We start from the raw sequence: 18,560 nt of genomic DNA, 5'->3' as shown, positions 1-18,560 counted from the left end.
CTCTACAATATTCAATATAAAACAATAATGATGTAATGTCTTCTAAAGCTGCAAGAAAGAACCTGTGACCCACCCCGCCACGTCACTGATCAAGAATGAAGTCAACAGGAGGGCACCTGACTGGCTCAGTTGGTAGAACATGGGACTCTTGATCTCGGGGAGGTTAAGTCAGAGCCCCCTTGTTGGGTGTAGAGATTACTTAAAAATGAAAATAGTAACAATAAAAAATTTTAAAAATTTAAAAAGAATGAATGAAGTCAACGGGTTCATATTCTTTTTTTTTTTTAGGTAGGCTTCAAGCCCAACATGGAGCCCAACACAGGGCTTGAACTCACAACCCTGAGATCAAGACCTGAACTGAGGTCAAGAGTCAGATGCTCAACCAAATGAGCCACCCAGGCGCCCCAACAGGCTCATATTCTTAAATATGACAGAGCCAAAGGAAAATAACATCTGTTAGTTTTTTGGAAAAAAAAAAAAAATCACCCAACAATGAAATTTAGCCAACCAGGAGGTAAAAGGAAAAGCTGCAGTTAATAGAACTGAATCAGTGTATTTAAATAGATCAAAGAATGAACACCCAGTAAGAAACATCATTTCAAAAGGTAATTATTAAACCTTGACGACAAAACTAATACTGGAGGCAAACAGAGTTTGGGCAAGAGGAAGGGAAGAAACAACAGAAGGGACAGAAGAGTGTTTCTCTCGTTCCGTTTCTAACAGACTCGAGAGATCAAGAAACAGGTTTAAGTACAATACTTAAAACAACTAAAATAAGCCTATAACCAACAGAAACCCAAAGGCAGAAGCAGGGAGGAGAGGTGGGAAAAAGCATGGGTGTTAACTGTGCCATCCTTCACAGCAGGAAACCAGGACATATTCACTACATTTCCCAATCCATGAAAGAGGGTGTGATACAAACTATAAGAGACAGACCTATACGAAAAACTAAAAATACACAATAAACCTCCCAAATCCCAAAAGGGAAAGCATATATGTGTACACACAAACAAAAAAAGAGCCTATATAGCAAAACAGAGACAAGAAAATATTCAAAATATGGGAAAAAACATAATTAAAGCCAAAATATACCTGGTATCAAGAAATGTTATGTGAGATAAACTCAACTATGAAAAGAACAAGAATCACATTTGGGTCAAGTGACAGATCATATTTTCCAAACATGGTAGTAATATCTGTTTCACATGCTTTTCTAGAACTTTCTCCCCCCCCCAATCAAGCTAGAGAGCTTAATTCCCATTCCCCTGAGTGTGGACAGGTGACAAAAGAATGATTTCTGAGCCTAGATTGTTGCCATGGCCTGAGTTGTATCTCCCCAAAATTCTAATGTTGAAATCCTAACCCCAGCACCTCAGAATGTCACTGTATTTGGAGACACGGTTTTTAAAGAGGTAATTAAGGTAAAACGGGGTTACTAGGGCGGACCCTAATCCAGTATGACTGGTGTCCTTGTAAAAAGAGATTAGGACACACACACTCATAGAGGAAAGACCACATGAAGACACACAAGGGAAAGACGGCCATCCACAAGCCAAGGAGAGAGGCCTCAGAAAGAAGAAATCAAACCTCCCAACATCCTGATCTGGGGCTTTTAGCCTCCAGAACTGTGAGAAAATGAAGTTCTGGTGTCTAAGTCCCCCAGAAGGCAGCTGGAGCAAACTCACACAGCTGTAAGAGGCGATTCAGCGTCTGAGCTGAGCCACTCCCAGTCAGAGCTGTGACCCTCCAAGGAAGAATTCTAACTGCCATGAAGCCGCCATGCTGTGAGGAAGCCCTACATGGCCATGTGGTGAGACCATATGGAAAGGCCATGGGACTTCACAAAGAGGAGATGCCTGAAGCTGCTCCAGCCAATGCCTGACTGCAACCACATGGACCCCAACCCACAACCTCCCAGACCAGGCCCCCCAACAGTTCCTATACCAGAGAAACTGAGAGAGATAATAAATTGTTTTATTTTTATTATTTTATTTTATTATTTATTTTATTATTTTATTTATTATTTATATTTTATTTGTAGCTTGATGAGGGAAATAAAAATTTATTTTTAAGCCACTACGTTCTGGGAAGATTTACAATATAAGCAACAGACAACCAGAACAAGTTACCAACTAATATTTTCAGAGAATACCCCTCTGTTAGTTCCAAACTAAGCTAAACATGTTTGGAGTTTATTGAACATCCAACAAGATAATACTGGGATAAATAGATGGTAACCTCCGTACGAGGTGGGTTAAATCAAAATTCTGCTAGGCACTTGGGGAATCGGTGAAACTGGGTGTTTAAGAGGATTCGGCTCTCCAGCTCTTAGAGAAAAACAGAGTTGGGGAACAGAACTTGGGAAATGTGTAATGGAGTTGCCTATTCAAGACAAGTCCCTCAAAGCAGGAAAGAATGTCCAATGGCAAAAAGACAGTCTCTTCAACAAATGGTGTTGGGAAAATTGGACAGCCACATGCAGAAGAATGAAACTGGACCATTTCCTTACACCACACACAAAACTAGACTCCAAATGGTTGAAAGACCTAAACGTGAGACAGGAGTCCATCCAAATCCTAAAGGAGAACACAGGTAGCAACCTCTTCGACCTCAGCCGCAGCAACTTCTTCCTAGAAACATCACCAAAGGCACGGAAGCCAGGGCAAAAATGAACTATTGGGATTTCATCAAGATAAAAAGCTTTTGCACAGCAAAAGAAACAGTCCACAAAACCAAAAGACAACCGACAGAATGGGAGAAAATATTTGCAAATGACATATCAGATAAAGGGCTAGTATCCAAAAATCTATAAAGAACTTATCAAACTCAACACCCAAAGAACAAATAATCCAATCAAGAAATGGGCAGAAAACATGAACAGACATTTTTCCAAAGAAGACATCCAAATGGCCAAGAGGCACATGAAAAAGTGCTCAACATCGCTCGGCATCAGGGAAATCCAAATCAAAACCTCAATGAGATACCACCTCACACCCGTCAGAATGGCTAAAATTAACAAGTCAGGGAACGACAGATGTTGGCGGGGATGTGGAGAAAGGGGAACCCTCCTACACTGTTGGTGGGAATGCAAGCTGGTGCAACCACTCTGGAAAACAGTATGGAGGTTCCTCAAACAGTTGAAATTAGAGCTACCATTCAATCCAGCAATTGCACTACTGGGTATTTACCCCAAAGATACAAATGTAGGGACCCGAAGGGGTACGTGGACCCCAATGTTTATAGCAGCAATGTCCACAATAGCCAAACTGTGGAAAGAGCCAAGATGTCCATCGCAGATGAATGGATAAAGAAGATGTGGTATATATACACAATGGAATATTATGCAGCCATCAAAAGGAATGAGATCTTCCCATTTGCAACGACGTGGATGGAACTGGAGGGTGTTATGCTTAGTGAAATAAGTCAATCAGAGAAAGACATGTATCATATGACCTCACTGATATGAGGAATTCTTAATCTCAGGAACAAACTGAATGTTACTGGAGTGGTTGGGGGTGGGAGGGATGGGGTGTCTGGGTGATAGACATTGGGGAGGGTATTGCTACAGTGAGCGCTGTGAATTGTGCAAGACTGTTGAATCACAGATCTGTACTTTGAAACAAATAACGCAACATATTTTAAGAAAAAAGAAAAAGAAGAAGATAGCAGGAGAGGAAGAATGAAGGGGAGTAAGTCAGAGGGGGAGACGAACCAGGAGAGATGATGGACTCTGAAAAACAAACTGAGGGTTCTAGAGGGGAGGAGGGTAGGGGGATGGGTTAGCCTGGTGATGGGTATTAAAGAGGGCACATTCTGCATGGAGCACTGGGTGTTATGAACAAACAATGAATCATGGAACACTACACCAAAACAAATGATGTAATATATGGTGATTAACATAACAATAAAAATTTAAAAATAAATAAAAGACAAGTCCCTAATGTTAGCATAGATGGTTGCTTATGGTCATTACCCACCAAACATCCTAATGAATTGTCCGTACATCCTCACTGATACTCACCAACCACTTCACTCTGAAGGAGAAGAGTGCACTAAAGGCAAATATTACCCAGAGCACTGGACAGGCAATAAGTCCCAACCAAAAGATTCTTGATTCAGCCTCGGAAACAGTTTTACTCTCTTGAGCAGATGCCTAAGAAAGAATATGGACTTAATAACCAGTACCGTAGTATTCATCAGTAAAAAGTTTCACATTTTTCATGAAAAACACCTAAGTCTAAAATCTGAATAAATTAATAAAGATGACCCAAGCCCCAAGTTAGAAACCATACCCCACAAAGAACAGTTGTATATCTACCACTATTTAATCTTAGGAACTGGCTTAAATATGCTGTAACTCAAGAATTTTGTATTATCTGCCCATTCGGGGCAGAATGGACAGTCTGTCATGACCCAAGACATGGGTAAAGGTAAAGGTTGTTTCTGACAGTCTTCTCAATTCTTCCTGCTCTTATACTGTTTATTCATAAAGAAGCTTTGAATCACATGTATGAGCTAAGGATCAAGGAAATCAAGGCTATAGTCATCCCGGAGACTAAAAAGTCAAGTCAGGGCCCAGAGAAAGAAATGGAATCAGGGGATCTGGGACAATGGCCAAAATCTCTTAGCAATACCCAGAAATCTTAAAAGGGTGGTGAGTTGCTTCCATATAGTTTGTATAATATAAGGGAATGTGGGCTTATCCCTAAGCACAATACTGCTTTCTCAGAAGTAGAACTCGTCAAGGCCGTTCCAAGCAGAAGGCAAACAACTTAATTAGTAGTGTTCTGCAAAAATTCTGTCCTCCGCCTCCCATGCCTCCCACGCTGATTCCACAGGGAAACTGAATGTTTGCTACAGATAAGGAGGCTAACCCAAAACAGATGAGCATCCCCGAGGGCTCCTGAAGGCAGAGGCTTCAAGAACACTGTGCAGGCTGATTCACATTTTCTGTCTACTTGTAATCCCTCTTTTTCTTTTTCTTTTTCTTTTCTCTACCCACATGTGGAAATGAACCACAGGAGCAAAGACAGAAGGAGCTGCTGGAAGCAGTTATCTGCTGACAGGGACAGATCCCGGGAGAGACCAGGCACAGCAACACAAAGCTGAGGGTCCTCAGAAGTCCTTTATCAGCAGCCCCTGACAAGCAGCTCAGCACACAGAACAAACTCGGACCCAAAATCCTTTCTCAGAGGCTTCCTTCCTGTACGTGCCTTACTTCCAGTCTCAACTAGACAGAAAAATGCAGCTTTAGAAGGCCATCTGGTTTAGTGCTGACACGCCAAGTGATCTGGGGTAGTACTTTTAATCCTGAATACTTCACCCGTAAATATTCAAATGTAATCTGCACAAAATTTATTGAATGACATTTTGGGGGGAAGAAAAAAAGGGCAGGGCGCCTGGGTGGCTCAGTCAGTTAAGCATCTGCCTTCAGCTCAGGTCATGGTCTCAGGTCATGGTCCCAGGGTCCTGGGATCGAGCCCCACATCAGGCTCTCTGCTCAGCAGGGAGTCTGCTTCTCCCTCCCCCTCTGCCCGCCACTCTGCCTGCTTGTCCTCTCTGTCAAATAAATAAATAAAAATCTTAAAAAATAAAAATAAATTAAAAAAAAAAGGGCAATTTACCTTCCTGGACTCAAACACCCAGTGGCTTTTTCCATCTTCATCTATATGATTCCACCAACGCAGACCAACCATGAGTCTACCTGTGACATTCTGGTAAAGATTAATATAAACGCACACATTTTAAAAGCATTGTTTAAAGACCTACCACAAGGTCTTATCTTAGTGTAACATATCACAAACCAAAGAAATCTTCAGCTTTACCTCCCATAATATCCAGTTAACAAAGACCACCACACACCAGGCCTGGACAAAAAAAATAAAGATAATGCAACAGCACGACCAGCAGGGGTGGAGGTGACAGGGTAAGCCTATCAATAAACATCACCCTTCTCTTTTTTCTCATGAATTCTTGTCCTTTCTTCCAATTCCCTAAGTGTTCCTTTTTTTTTTTTTAAGATTTTATTTATTTATTTGGAGACAAAGAGAGCACGAGCAGGGAGGAGGGGCAGAGGCAGAGGAAGAAGCAGACTCCCCACTGAGCAGGGAGCCCAAAACGGGACTCAATCCCAGGACCCTGGGATCATGACCTGAGCTGAAGGCAGATGCTTAACCGACTGAGCCAACTGGGCGACCCCCCCTAAGCCCCGTGTTCCTAAGCCCGGTGCTCTTTAGCTACCGAGACCTACTTGTTCCTATATATCCTGACTGTAGCTACGTATATTTTATAACTGTGTATCTCTAAAAACGGTTTCTCTGGACTGAATGCTTCCCCCCCCATTCATATGTTGAAACTGTAACCGTTCCCCCCCCCCCACCTCCGCCAGCACCACATGATGGCATTAGGTCAGGCCTTTGTGCATTGATCAGGATTGGATCAGGTCCATAGCGTGAAGCCTTCTTGAATGGGACTGGTACCCTTCTAAGAGTCAGGAGAGCTTTCTTCCTCTCTCTCTGCTCTGCTCTGCCATATGAGGATAAAGTGAAAAACTGCCAGTCTGGAACCCAGAAGAAGGCCCTCACCAAAAGCTGACCATACTGGCACCCTGACATGGGACTTCTGGCCCCTAGAACTTGAATAATAAGTTCCTGGGACGCCTGGGTGGCTCAGTCAGTTAAGCGCCTGCCTTCATCTCAGGTCACGATCTCAGAGTCCTGGGATCAAGTCCCACATCGGGCTCCCTGCTCAGTTGGGAGTCTGCTTCTCCCTCTCCCCCATGCTCTGTCTCTCTCTAAAATAAATAAATGAAAGAAAGAAAGAGAGAAGTTCCTATCCTTTATAAGGCACCAGGCTATGGGACTGTTATACCATAGCGGCCCAAACTAAGACAATGGTCATAGGCACTAGCCCTCATTTAGTACCTCAAAGGTACCAAGCCCTTTCCTCTTACTAACGCAACAAATCACTGTGACAGCTCTCTCAAGGTTTATTTACTCAACTGGTATTTATTCAGCACCTACTCTGTGCTGCTAGTAAAATGGTGACTAACAGATACCATCCCCGTCCTCATGGAGCTTCAAGCGTTACAGGGAAGAGAGGCAGTCAAGCAGTGCACAAATGGGCTGCCACCAACTACAGTAAGTGTGGTGAGGGAGAAGCGCAGGATGCCTTCAGAGGCTAACAAGGAAATCTGATCTAGTCTGGGAGTCAGAAAATGTCTCCCTGGGGCGTCAATTTGAGAATGAAATTTAAAGCATAAGGGGGGGGGGGGGGGCGGAGCAAGATGGCGGAGGAGTAGGAGACCTGGATTTCATCTGGTCTCAGGAATTCAGCTGAATAGGGATCAAACCATTCTGAACACCTACAAACTCAACAGGAGATCGAAGAGGAGAGTGGCAACAACACTCTGAACAGAAAAGCGACCACTTTCTGGAAGGTAGGACATGCAAGAAGGGAATCCGAGGCGATATTCAGGAGGATAGATGGCGGGAGAAGGGGCCTCCACCAGCCGCTTCTGGCAAGTGCTAGAGCCGCGGCGCACAAAATCGGAACTTTTAGAAGTCGGCTCCGCTGTGGGACGTCGCTCCAGTGGCTACGCGGGGGGTGGAACCCTCGCGGGACAGTGTGGTCTCAGGACCCTCGGGGTCACAGAAACACCGGGGGTGCCTGAGTGCAGCAGAGCTCCCAGGTATCAGAGCAGGGAAGCCGGCTGCAGAGACGGAGCCGAGGCGCGGGCTCTCAGCTCGGGGTGGCCATAAACTGTGATCCGCGGCCCAGTCGGACCACTGCTCCTCCAGCAGGCACCCAACAAGTGGCAGAGCCGGGGACACTCCCCTTCCTCCCCTGGGAGGAGCGGCGCGGAAGCGCACCGCAGGGATCTGCTGGGTTTGGAGACTCCACACGGGGTCGGGTGCCAGAGATACAAACGCTCAGTCACAGGCCGGGTGAGCACGGAGTGCGGGCCGGAGACCGGGGACACGGGAGTGACTGCTTTTCTCTGGGGGCACATTGAGGAGCGGGGCCCCGAGTTCTCAGCTCCTCCGGGCGAAGATTGGGAGGCCACCATTTTCACCCTGGTCCTCCAAAGCTGTCCTGAGAGCTTGCAGGGAACAAAAGCTCCTGAGATCAAACCAGAGCAGCTTGCTTAGCCCGGACTGACAAGGGCGGGGCAATTCCGCCTCCGGCAAAGACATTTGGGAACCACGGCAACAGGCCCCTCCCCCAGAAGATCAGAAGTAATAGCCAGCAAGCCAAGACCAAGTTTACCGATCAAGGAGAACGGGAGAACTCCAGCGCTAGGGGAATACTGCACATAGAATTCATGGCTTTTTTACCATAATTCATTAGTTTTTCAAAGTTAATTTTTTTAACTGTTCCAACTTTTTCATTTTTCTTTTTCCCTTTTTCAAACATCTTATCAATCCCTTTAAAAAAAAAAAACATTTTTTTATTTTTCATTTTTAGAGTCATATTTTTATCCCTTCATAGTAGTTACCCTTATTTTTGGCATATATATATAAGTTGTTCTCTCTTTAAAATTTTGAGATATAATTTCTTCTAACAGATCAAAATGTACCCTAAATCACTAGTGTATGGCTTTGTTCTAGTCTCCTGCCTGATCACATTCTCTCCCTTTTTTTTTCTTTTTTCTTTTTAAATCTTCTTCTTTCTTTTTAAAAACAACTTCTTATCAATTCCTTTTATAAAATCTTTTATAATTTTCATTTTTACAGTCATCTGCCATCCCTTCATTGTATTAACCCTTATTTTGTACATATATAAGTCTTTCTTTAAAATTTTAGCAGGCACTTTCTTCTAACAACCAAAATATGCCCAAAAGCTAGTGTGTGGCACTGATCTATGCACTAGCCTGATCGTATTTGATCATATTGTTTTTTTTTTCTTTTGTTCTGTTTTTGTTTGTTTTCATCTTTTTCTTTTTCCTTTTTTTTTTTTTCCTCTTTCTTCTTTCTTTCCCTTTCTTGTCCCCTGGTTTCAGGTCTTTTCTGATTTGTATAGAGTATATTTGCTGGGGACGTTGTTAACCTGTTAGCATTCTGTTCTCTCATTCATCTGTTCTCCTCTGGACAAAATGACAAGACGAAAAAAATCACCTCAGCAAAAAGAACAAGAGGTAGTACCATCTGCCAGGGACCTACTCAATACTGACATTAGTACGATGTCGGACCTACAGGTCAGAATCATGACTTTAAAGATATTAGCAGGCCTTGAAAAAAGTGTGGAAGTTATTAGAGAAACGTTTTCTGGAGAAATAAAAGAACTAAAATCTAACCAAGTCGAAATCAAAAAGGCTATTAATGAGGTGCAATCAAAAATGGGGGCACTAACTGCTAGGATAAATGAGGCAGAAGAAAGAATCAGCGATATAGAAGACCAAATGATGGAAAATAAAGAGGCTGAGAAAAAGAGAGAGAAACAACTACAGGATCACGAGGGCAGAATTCGAGAGATAAGCGATACGATAAGACGAAACAACATTAGGATAATTGGGATCCCAGAAGAAGAAGAAAGAGAGAGAGGGGCAGAAGGTATATTGGAGCAAATTATAGCAGAGAACTTCCCTAATGTGGGGAAGGAAACAGGCATCAAAATCCAGGAGGCACAGAGAACCCCTCTCAAAATCAATAAAAATAGGTCAACACCCCGACATCTAATAGTAAAACCTACGAGTCTCAGAGACAAAGAGAAAATCCTGAAAGCAGCTCGGGAGAAGAGATATGTAACCTACAATGGTAGAAACATTAGATTGGCAACAGACCTATCCACAGAGACCTGGCAGGCCAAAAGGACTGGCATGATATCTTCAGAGCACTAAACGAGAAAAATATGCAGCCAAGAATACTATATCCAGCAAGGCTGTCATTGAAAATAGAAGGAGAGGTAAAAGCTTCCAGGACAAACAAAAACTAAAGGAATTTGCAAACACAAAACCAGTCCTACAAGAAATATTGAAAGAGGTCCTCTAAGCAAAAGGAGAGCCTAAAAGCAGCATAGATCAGAAAGGAACACAGACAATATACAGCAACAGTCACCTTACAGGCAACACAATGGCACTAAATTCATACCTTTCAATAGTTACCCTGAATGTAAATGGGCTCAATGCCCCAATCAAAAGACACAAGCTATCAGATTGGATTAAAAAACAAGACCCATCCATATGCTGTCTGCGAGAGACTCATTTTAGACCCAAAGACACCCCCACGTTGAAAGTGAGGGGGTGGAAAACCATTTACCATGCTAATGGACACCAAAAGAAAGCTGGGGTGGCAATCCTTATATCAGACTAATTAGATTTTAAAACAAAGACTGTAATAAGAGATGAAGAAGGACACTATATCCTACTTAAAGGATCTATCCAAAAAGAAGATCTAACAATTGTAAATATCTATGCCCCGAACATGGGAGCAGCCACTTTTATAAGGCAATTAATAACAAAAGCAAAGAAACACATTGACAACAATACAATAATAGTGGGGGACTTTAACACCCCCTGACTGAAATGGACAGATCATCTAAGCAAAAGATCAACAAGCAAATAAAGACTTTAAATGAAACACTGGACCAAATGGACTTCACAGACATATTCAGAACATTCCATCCCAAAGCAACGGAATACACATTCTTCTCTAGTGCCCATGGAACATTCTCCAGAATTGATCACATCCTAGGTCACAAATCAGGTCTCAACCGGTACCAAAAGATTGGGATTATTCCCTACATATTTTCAGACCACAATGCTTTGAACCTAGAACTCAATCACAAGAGGAAAGTCGGAAAGAACTCAAATACATGGAGGCTAAAGAGCATCCTACTAAAGAATGAATGGGTCAACCAGGAAATTAAAGAAGAATTTAAAAAATTCATGGACACCAATGAAAATGAAAACACAACTGTTCAAAATCTTTGTGATACAGCAAAGGCAGTTCTAAGAGGAATGTATATAGCAATACAAGCCTTTCTCAAGAAACAAGAAAGGTCTCGAATACACAACCTAACCCTACACCTAAAGGAGCTGGAGAAAAAACAGCAGATAAAGTCTAAACCCAGCAGGAGAAGAGAAATAATAAAGATCAGAGCAGAAATCAATGAACTAGAAACCAAAAGAACAGTAGAACACATCAACGAAACCAGGAGCTGGTTCTTTGAAAGAATTAACAAGACTGATCAACCCCTGGCCAGACTTGTCAAAAAGAAAAGAGAAATGACCCACATCAACAAAATCATGAATGAAAGAGGAGAGATCACAACCAACACCAAAGAAATACAAACAATTATAAGAACATATCATGAGCAACTCTATGCCAGCAAACTAGATAACCTGGAAGAAATGGGTGCATTCCTAGAGATGTAGCAACTACCAAAATTGAACCAGGAAGAAATAGAAAACCTGAACAGACCTATAACCACTAAGGAAATTGAAGCAGTCATCAAAAATCTCCCAACAAACAAAAGCCCAGGGCCAGATGGCTTCCCAGGGGAATTCTATCAGACATTTAAAGAAGGATTAATACCTATTCTCCTGAAACTGTTCCAAAAAATAGAAATGGAAGGAAAACTTCCAAACTCATTTTATGAGGCCACCATTCCCTTGATCCCAAAACCAGACAAAGACCCCATCAAAAAGGAGAATTACAGACCAATATCCTTGATGAACATGGATGCAAAAATTCTCACCAAAGTACTAGCCAATAGGATCCAACAGTACAGTAAAAGGATTATTCACCATGACCAAGTGGGATTTATCCCTGGGCTGCAAGGCTGGTTCAACATCCACAAATCAATCAATGTGATACAATACATGAACAAAAGAAAGAAAGAACAAGAATCATATGATCCTCTCAATAGATGCAGAAAAAGCATTTGACAAAGTACAGCATCCTTTCTTGATCAAAACTCTTCAGAGTATAGGGATAGAGGGTACATACCTCAACATCATAAAAGCCATCTATGAAAAACCTACAGCAAATATCATTCTCAATGTGGAAAAGCTGAGAGCTTTTCCCCTGAGGTCAGGAACGCGGCAGGGATGTCCACTATCACCACTGCTCTTCAACATAATATTAGAAGTCCTAGCCACAGCAATGAGACAACAAAAAGAAATCAAAGGCATCCAAATCGGCAAAGACGAAGTCAAACTCTCACTCTTTGCAGATGATAGGATACTCTATGTGGAAAACCCAAAAGACTCCACCCCAAAACTGCTAGAACTCATACAGGAATTCAGTCAAGAAGCAGGATATAAAATCAATGCACAGAAATCGGTGGCATTCCTATACACCAACAACAAGACAGAAGAGTGACAAATCAAGGAGTCGATCCCCTTTACAATTGCACCCAAAACCATAAGATACCTAGGAATAAATTTAACCCAAGAGGCAAAGGATCTGTACTCAGAAAACTATAAAATACTCATGAAAGAAATTGAAGAAGACACAAAGAAATGGAAAAACGTTCCATGCTCATGGATTGGAAGAACAAACATTGTGAAGATGTCAGTGCTACCTAGAGCAATCTACACATTCAATGCAATCCCCATCAAAATACCATCCACCTTTTTCAAAGAAATGGAACAAATAATCCTAAAATTTGTATGGAACCAGAAGAGACCCCGAATAGCCAGAGGAATCTTGAAAAAGAAAAGCAAAGCTGGCGGCATCACAATTCCGGACTTCCAGCTCTATTACAAAGCTGTCATCATCAAGGCAGTATGGTACTGGCACAAACACAGACACATAGATCAATGGAACAGAAGAGAGAGCCCAGAAATGGACCCTCAACTCTATGGTCAACTCATCTTTGACAAAGCAGGAAAGAATGTCCAATGGCAAAAAGACAGTCTCTTCAACAAATGGTGTTGGGAAAATTGGACAGCCACATGCAGAAGAATGAAACTGGACCATTTCCTTACACCACACACAAAAATAGACTCCAAATGGTTGAAAGACCTAAACGTGAGACAGGAGTCCATCAAAATCCTAAAGGAGAACACAGGCAGCAACTCTTCGACCTCAGCCACAGCAACTTCTTCCTAGAAACATCGCCAAAGGCAAGGGAAGCCAGGGCAAAAATGAACTATTGGGATTTCATCAAGATAAAAAGCTTTTGCACAGCAAAAGAAACAGTCAACAAAACCAAAAGACAACCGACAGAATGGGAGAAAATATTTGCATATGACATATCAGATAAAGGGCTAGTATCCAAAATCTGTAAAGAACTTATCAAACTCAACACCCAAAGAACAAATAATCCAATCAAGAAATGGGCAGAAGACATGAACAGACGTTTTTCCAAAGAAGACATCCAAATGGCCAAGAGGCACATGAAAAAGTGCTCAACATCGCTCGGCATCAGGGAAATCCAAATCAAAACCTCAATGAGATACTACCTCACACCCATCAGAATGGCTAGAATTAGCAAGTCAGGAAACGACAGATGTTGGCGGGGATGCGGAGAAAGGGGAACCCTCCTACACTGTTGGTGGGAATGCAAGCTGGTGCAACCCCTCTGGAAAACAGTATGGAGGTTCCTCAAACAGCTGAAAATAGAGCTACCCTACGATCCAGCAATTACACTACTGGGTATTTACCCCAAAGATACAAATGTAGGGATCCAAAGGGGTACGTGCACCCCAATGTTTATAGCAGCAATGTCCACAATAGCCAAACTGTGCAAAGAGCCAAGATGTCCATCGACAGATGAATGGATAAAGAAGATGGGGTACATATACACAATGGAATATTATGCAGTCATCAAAAGGAATGAGATCTTGCCATTTGCAACGACGTGGATGGAACTGGAGGGTGTTATGCTGAGTGAAATAAGTCAGTCAGAGAAAGACATGTATCATATGACCTCACTGATATGAGGAATTCTTAATCTCAGGAAACAAACTGAGGGTTGCTGGAGTGGTGGGGGGTGGGAGGGATTGGGTCGCTGGGTGATAGACATTGGGGAGGGTATGTGCTATGGTGAGCACTGTGAATTGTACAAGACTGATGAATCACGGATCTGTACTTCTGAAACAAATAATGCAATATATGTTAAGAAAAAAAAAAAAGAAGAAGATAGCAGGAGGGGAAGAATGAAGGGGAGTAAGTCGGAGGGGGAGACGAACCATGAGAGACGATGGACTCTGAAAAACAAACTGAGGGTTCTAGAGGGGAGGGAGGTGGGGGGATGGGTTAGCCTGGTGATGGGTATTAAAGAGGGCACATTCTGCGTGGAGCACTGGGTGTTATGCACAAACAATGAATCATGGAACACTACATCAAAAACTAATGATGTAATGTATGGTGATTAACATAACAATAAAAAATTATAAAAAATAAAAATAAAAAAAAAAAGCATAAGGAGGAATCACTAACGCAGAAGATTTTTAGTTAGAGTTGTCCACTAACAGATCCCAGGGGTTCTGTGAACTTGGGTGAGGAAAAAAAATTCTCTCTTTATTTTCACTGACTTCGGGCTAAAATTTAAATTATGATGGAGACAATAAACCACAGTAGAATTAACAGCACCTGTGACTTGGACCAATAAAACCACGGATATTTTTCACATTGTATCACACCTGGTACAGATACCACAAAACAGTGCTTATGCTCATCACAGCTTTGGAAGTAATTAAATCTGCCTCTGGATCTTGTTATCCAATGCATTCATAAAGAAGCCCATAGGACAAAAGCAGAAATTTGACTTTTTAATGTTTTCATTATATTTCAATATAAGTGACGTCCTTTGTAATCTTATGTATTCTCTTTCACGTTTAAAAGCATTCCTAGCAGGGGCACCTGGGTGGCCGAGCGTCTGCTTTCGGCTCAGGTCATGATCCTGGGGTCCTGGGATAGAGCCCCACGTCAGGCTCCCTGCTCAGTGGGGAGTCTGCTTCTCCCTCTCCCTCTGCTCCTCCTCTCTACTGGGGTGTGCTCTCTCTCAAATAAATAAATAAAATCTAAAAAAAAAAAAAAAATGCGCCCATAGCTTCCTGAGACTGTGAAACCAGTCCACGGCACAACCTCTTAGAATATTTGCAAACTCTTTTCCCATTTTCCCATTCTTTACTTTTCTGCTTTGATCATTAGATGGTTTTCCAAATTTCTCTCTGGCCTATTGTTTTTGAAGCTTCTGGACCTCTGTCTAATAATAAAAGCCTTCAGTCTACTGTTTTTCCTCCGAGTTCAGCCTTAGACACATTCTGAAAGTTTCAATGTAGATGATCATCATCACTAATGCATAAATAATCTGCATTTATAGTCTATTTCCTGTTTAAGCCAACAGCTTTCAGCAGGTTGGCTTTTACTTGTAATTCGGATTTTGAAAACCATTTTTTTAAATTAATTTTTAGTTTTCCTGTACTGGACTAGAAAATAGAGCTGCTCTGAGGAATCTGAGTCTTCTTCACAGTGATACCTGAAATCAACTTTTGTAGATGTCCCACAGGAATGGAACAGGAAAGCAGTCCCCATACATACAAAGCTCCACAATACCGCTATTAAGTTGACCTGGTCATTTCATTCAGATCCTTTAAACTTTATTTATTTTTGTCCCTTCGATCTGTTAGACCCCTGTCACAGTAAAGGTTTTCCCACCTTCTCCTAGTGCTTCTAATAGTCTTTCCCTACACATGGTATGAAGGAGGGCCGTTCTGTGAATGGTCCTCACTGCGACTCACAAGATGACCTTTTTTGTTCCCTTTTTTGTTCCCTGTCGATCCCTTACCTTACTCTCTATTTTGTCTGATAATATTACAAGGTTAGGTTTCTTTCGTTTCAATTCGGCTGATACTATCTTTGTGTCCTTTTACTTTTTCTAAAGCTGCCATTTTAGTTTGATCTTTTGGGTGGGACTTTTGATTTTTGACCCAATCTTCAAATTGTTATCTTTAAAAACAGTTTAATCAAGTTACATTTACTGTTATAACTAACCTGCTACTACTTCCATCACCTTGTACTCTGCCCTGTGATATTTAAGCTGACTTTTCTTTCCTTCTCTTGTTCACGAACCATGCTCTAGTTGCACCTATGCTCTCCAACAATGGGGAAGACACGCAACTCATATAAATTTTACTAACAGGTCCTATTAAAATTCTAAAACCATTATTTCACCTTTTTTACACCGTGAGAAAAAGGATAACACAAAAGCCCCACAGAGGCGATTAACATTTAAAATTTTTAAAATAATTTTATTTTCATTTGCCTCTTATTTTTATTAATAGGTTAAAATAAAATAATAACAGAATTAAAAATAAATCTCCTTTTGCCAAGTGCACTGAGATTTATAATAATTATGATGCATCTCTGTTCTAACAAGGTTCCAAGCTGGATCTACCCCTTTTACCAAATCCATTTAATAATTTCCCTATTCTTGCCCTCTTCGTTTTGCATCATATCTCAATGGTTTGGATATCTGTAAGTAATTGTGCCACAGATAAAAAGAGTGACATTTTTTAAGCCCTTGTTTAGAAAGAAAGAAGGAAGGGAGGGAGGGAGGGAGGAAGGAAGAAAGGGAAAGAAAGGAAAAAAGTTTATCAAAAAATATACTTTTGGGTCACATTTTTTAAAACCCTAAACACAGAAGTATTTATTATTTATTCTAAGAATTTGGAAATGACCAGGAAGAACTGATCAAAGGCCATGTTCTACTTGGCTAAACAGAAATCACATGAACAACAAAAAGAAACATTCCTCAAAACAAAATTGTGACCAGAAAACAGTAAACACTGCAGAGCACAGAAGAAATTCAAAGAAATTCAAGCCAAAGACAGTACAAAAGAAAAGCCTAAATAAAAGTGACCTTTATAATCCTCATTCTTAGCGTTCTGTGGCCTGTGGAAGCTGGCCACCACCAAGCCAGCCACTTCTGGTGTAAGAATCAAGAGGTCTAAAAATGGCAGGGTTGGGTGGCTGTGAATAGATCTGTGACATCTTCCTGGTCTTTGAATCAATACACGTCTCTGAAATCCCAAAATTAGCTTTTGGGTTTTTTTGTTGTTGTTACTTTTGATTTCTTTTCCCTACCATTTTACTATGAAACTTCCATACACGCAGAAAAGTCAAATTTTATAGTGACCACCCACATACCTACCACCAGAGTCTACGTTTAATATCTTACTATAGTTACTTTAACACATGTCCACCTATCTAGGTACCTGTCTGTCTATCCATCCATCTCTCTACATATCATTGCATTTGAGTTTAAAACCATTTCTTACTCCCTCCTATCCCTTACAATAGGGTTTCTCAACCTCAGCACTCCTGACATTTTGGGCCAGATAATTCTTTGTTGTGGGGGGCTGTCCTGTGCATCTTAGGATGTTTTGCAGCATCCCTGGCCTCTACCCACTAGATGTCAATAAAACACCTCCCACAACCCCACCTGTGATAACCAAAAATGTCTTCAGACATGGACAAACATCCTATGGGGGACAAAACTGGTCCTGACTGAGAAACACCACCCTAGAACACACACACAGGAGGCTTTGTGCAGGAAGGGCACCCCTTAAGAATTTGTGCATGATCTGTCCCGAGCTCTTATCTAGAAATCATACACAGCACACCTAGAGGTGTGGTATGAATGAGAAGCAGTATACGGGATCTGTGGCTGCTAGTACAATTTGTCTGTTTACTTTTAAAGCTGACGTAGGCTGACATAAGGCACAGACAAATCAGTGGCATAATAGCCTACGTGTGATCTGATGATATTAACACAGATGAGGGCTGAGGTAGACAACAAAAAGATACATTAACACAAATCCAAATTCCTAAGGGTCATTTTTCCCCCCACAGTTCATGTATCATTCAATCTTACCATATTAAACACAATGTTAAAATAAAAATGATCAAACCTACCTTGACTGCCCAAAAGTCACATGACAACAACAAGATAATTGTCACCATACAGGCAATAAAGCTGCTGCTGAACAATTCACAGAGAAGATAGACTACAATTGCACTGACTCGAAAGAATAAATGGAAAAATGATGCCACTGGGTGTCTGAAAACCAAAACATAATAAAAGAAATGCAATTACATTTCACCACAGGTACTGTACACGGAGATGAACAACATTTTAGCCATAACACAACCATGCAGAGTTTTGTCAAAGCAAAGGTGATGACCTGAGGAAGAAGCAAACTGCCCACCTCTCTGTTCATAACTTCCCATTATCTGACTAAGTCCTGTTCTCATAGAAAATACACTATGGAAACAGGACTTTAACACCTCACGGAATATAAACTTTCACAAAATATATCATGAGAAACTTTGCCAAGCTTGGAGAATTAAGGAAACTATACTCTTGGGATCAAATCCTATTTGCACATAAAAAACTAATTCGGGAGTGCCTGCTGGCTCAGTCGGAAGAGCATGTGACTCTTGATCTGGGAGTCATGAATTCAAGCCCCATGCTGGGTGCAGAAATTACTTAAAAATAAAAAAAATAAATAAATAAAAATAAAAGAATTCCTGGGCCCTCAGAAATCACTTCAGGCTTTAAGGCAAAGTAACTATCAGGTAGGCTTGTTTTTCCTTTTTAACATCTTT

General features: G+C 41.4%; 1 protein-coding gene across 4 annotated transcripts in view; it reads right to left on the bottom strand.

Annotated features, from left to right (window-relative positions):
- TVP23C (trans-golgi network vesicle protein 23 homolog C) overlaps nt 1-18,560 on the bottom strand; it is a 62,203-nt gene that overhangs the window by 37,190 nt on the left and 6,453 nt on the right. For all 4 annotated transcript variants that reach the window (XR_015769250.1, XR_015769251.1, XR_015769252.1 and 1 more), the window contains exons 3-5: nt 17,868-18,012; nt 5,625-5,714; nt 4,022-4,153 (exon numbers count right to left, since the gene is read on the bottom strand). Coding sequence is in view for 1 of the 4 variants with exons in the window: in XM_028089047.2 (XP_027944848.1) it covers nt 4,022-4,153; nt 5,625-5,714; nt 17,868-18,012 (367 nt within the window). In the remaining 3 variants the exon portion in view is untranslated. The remainder of the gene's footprint in view (nt 1-4,021; nt 4,154-5,624; nt 5,715-17,867; nt 18,013-18,560) is intronic.

The sequence above is a fragment of the Eumetopias jubatus genome, unplaced genomic scaffold (genome assembly GCF_037043125.1).
Source record: "Eumetopias jubatus isolate StellerSeaLion01/CBP00866 unplaced genomic scaffold, mEumJub1_p1.0 scaffold_10, whole genome shotgun sequence".
NCBI classification, from domain to species: domain Eukaryota; kingdom Metazoa; phylum Chordata; class Mammalia; order Carnivora; family Otariidae; genus Eumetopias; species Eumetopias jubatus.
This window is presented reverse-complemented; position numbering and strand designations above follow the sequence as displayed.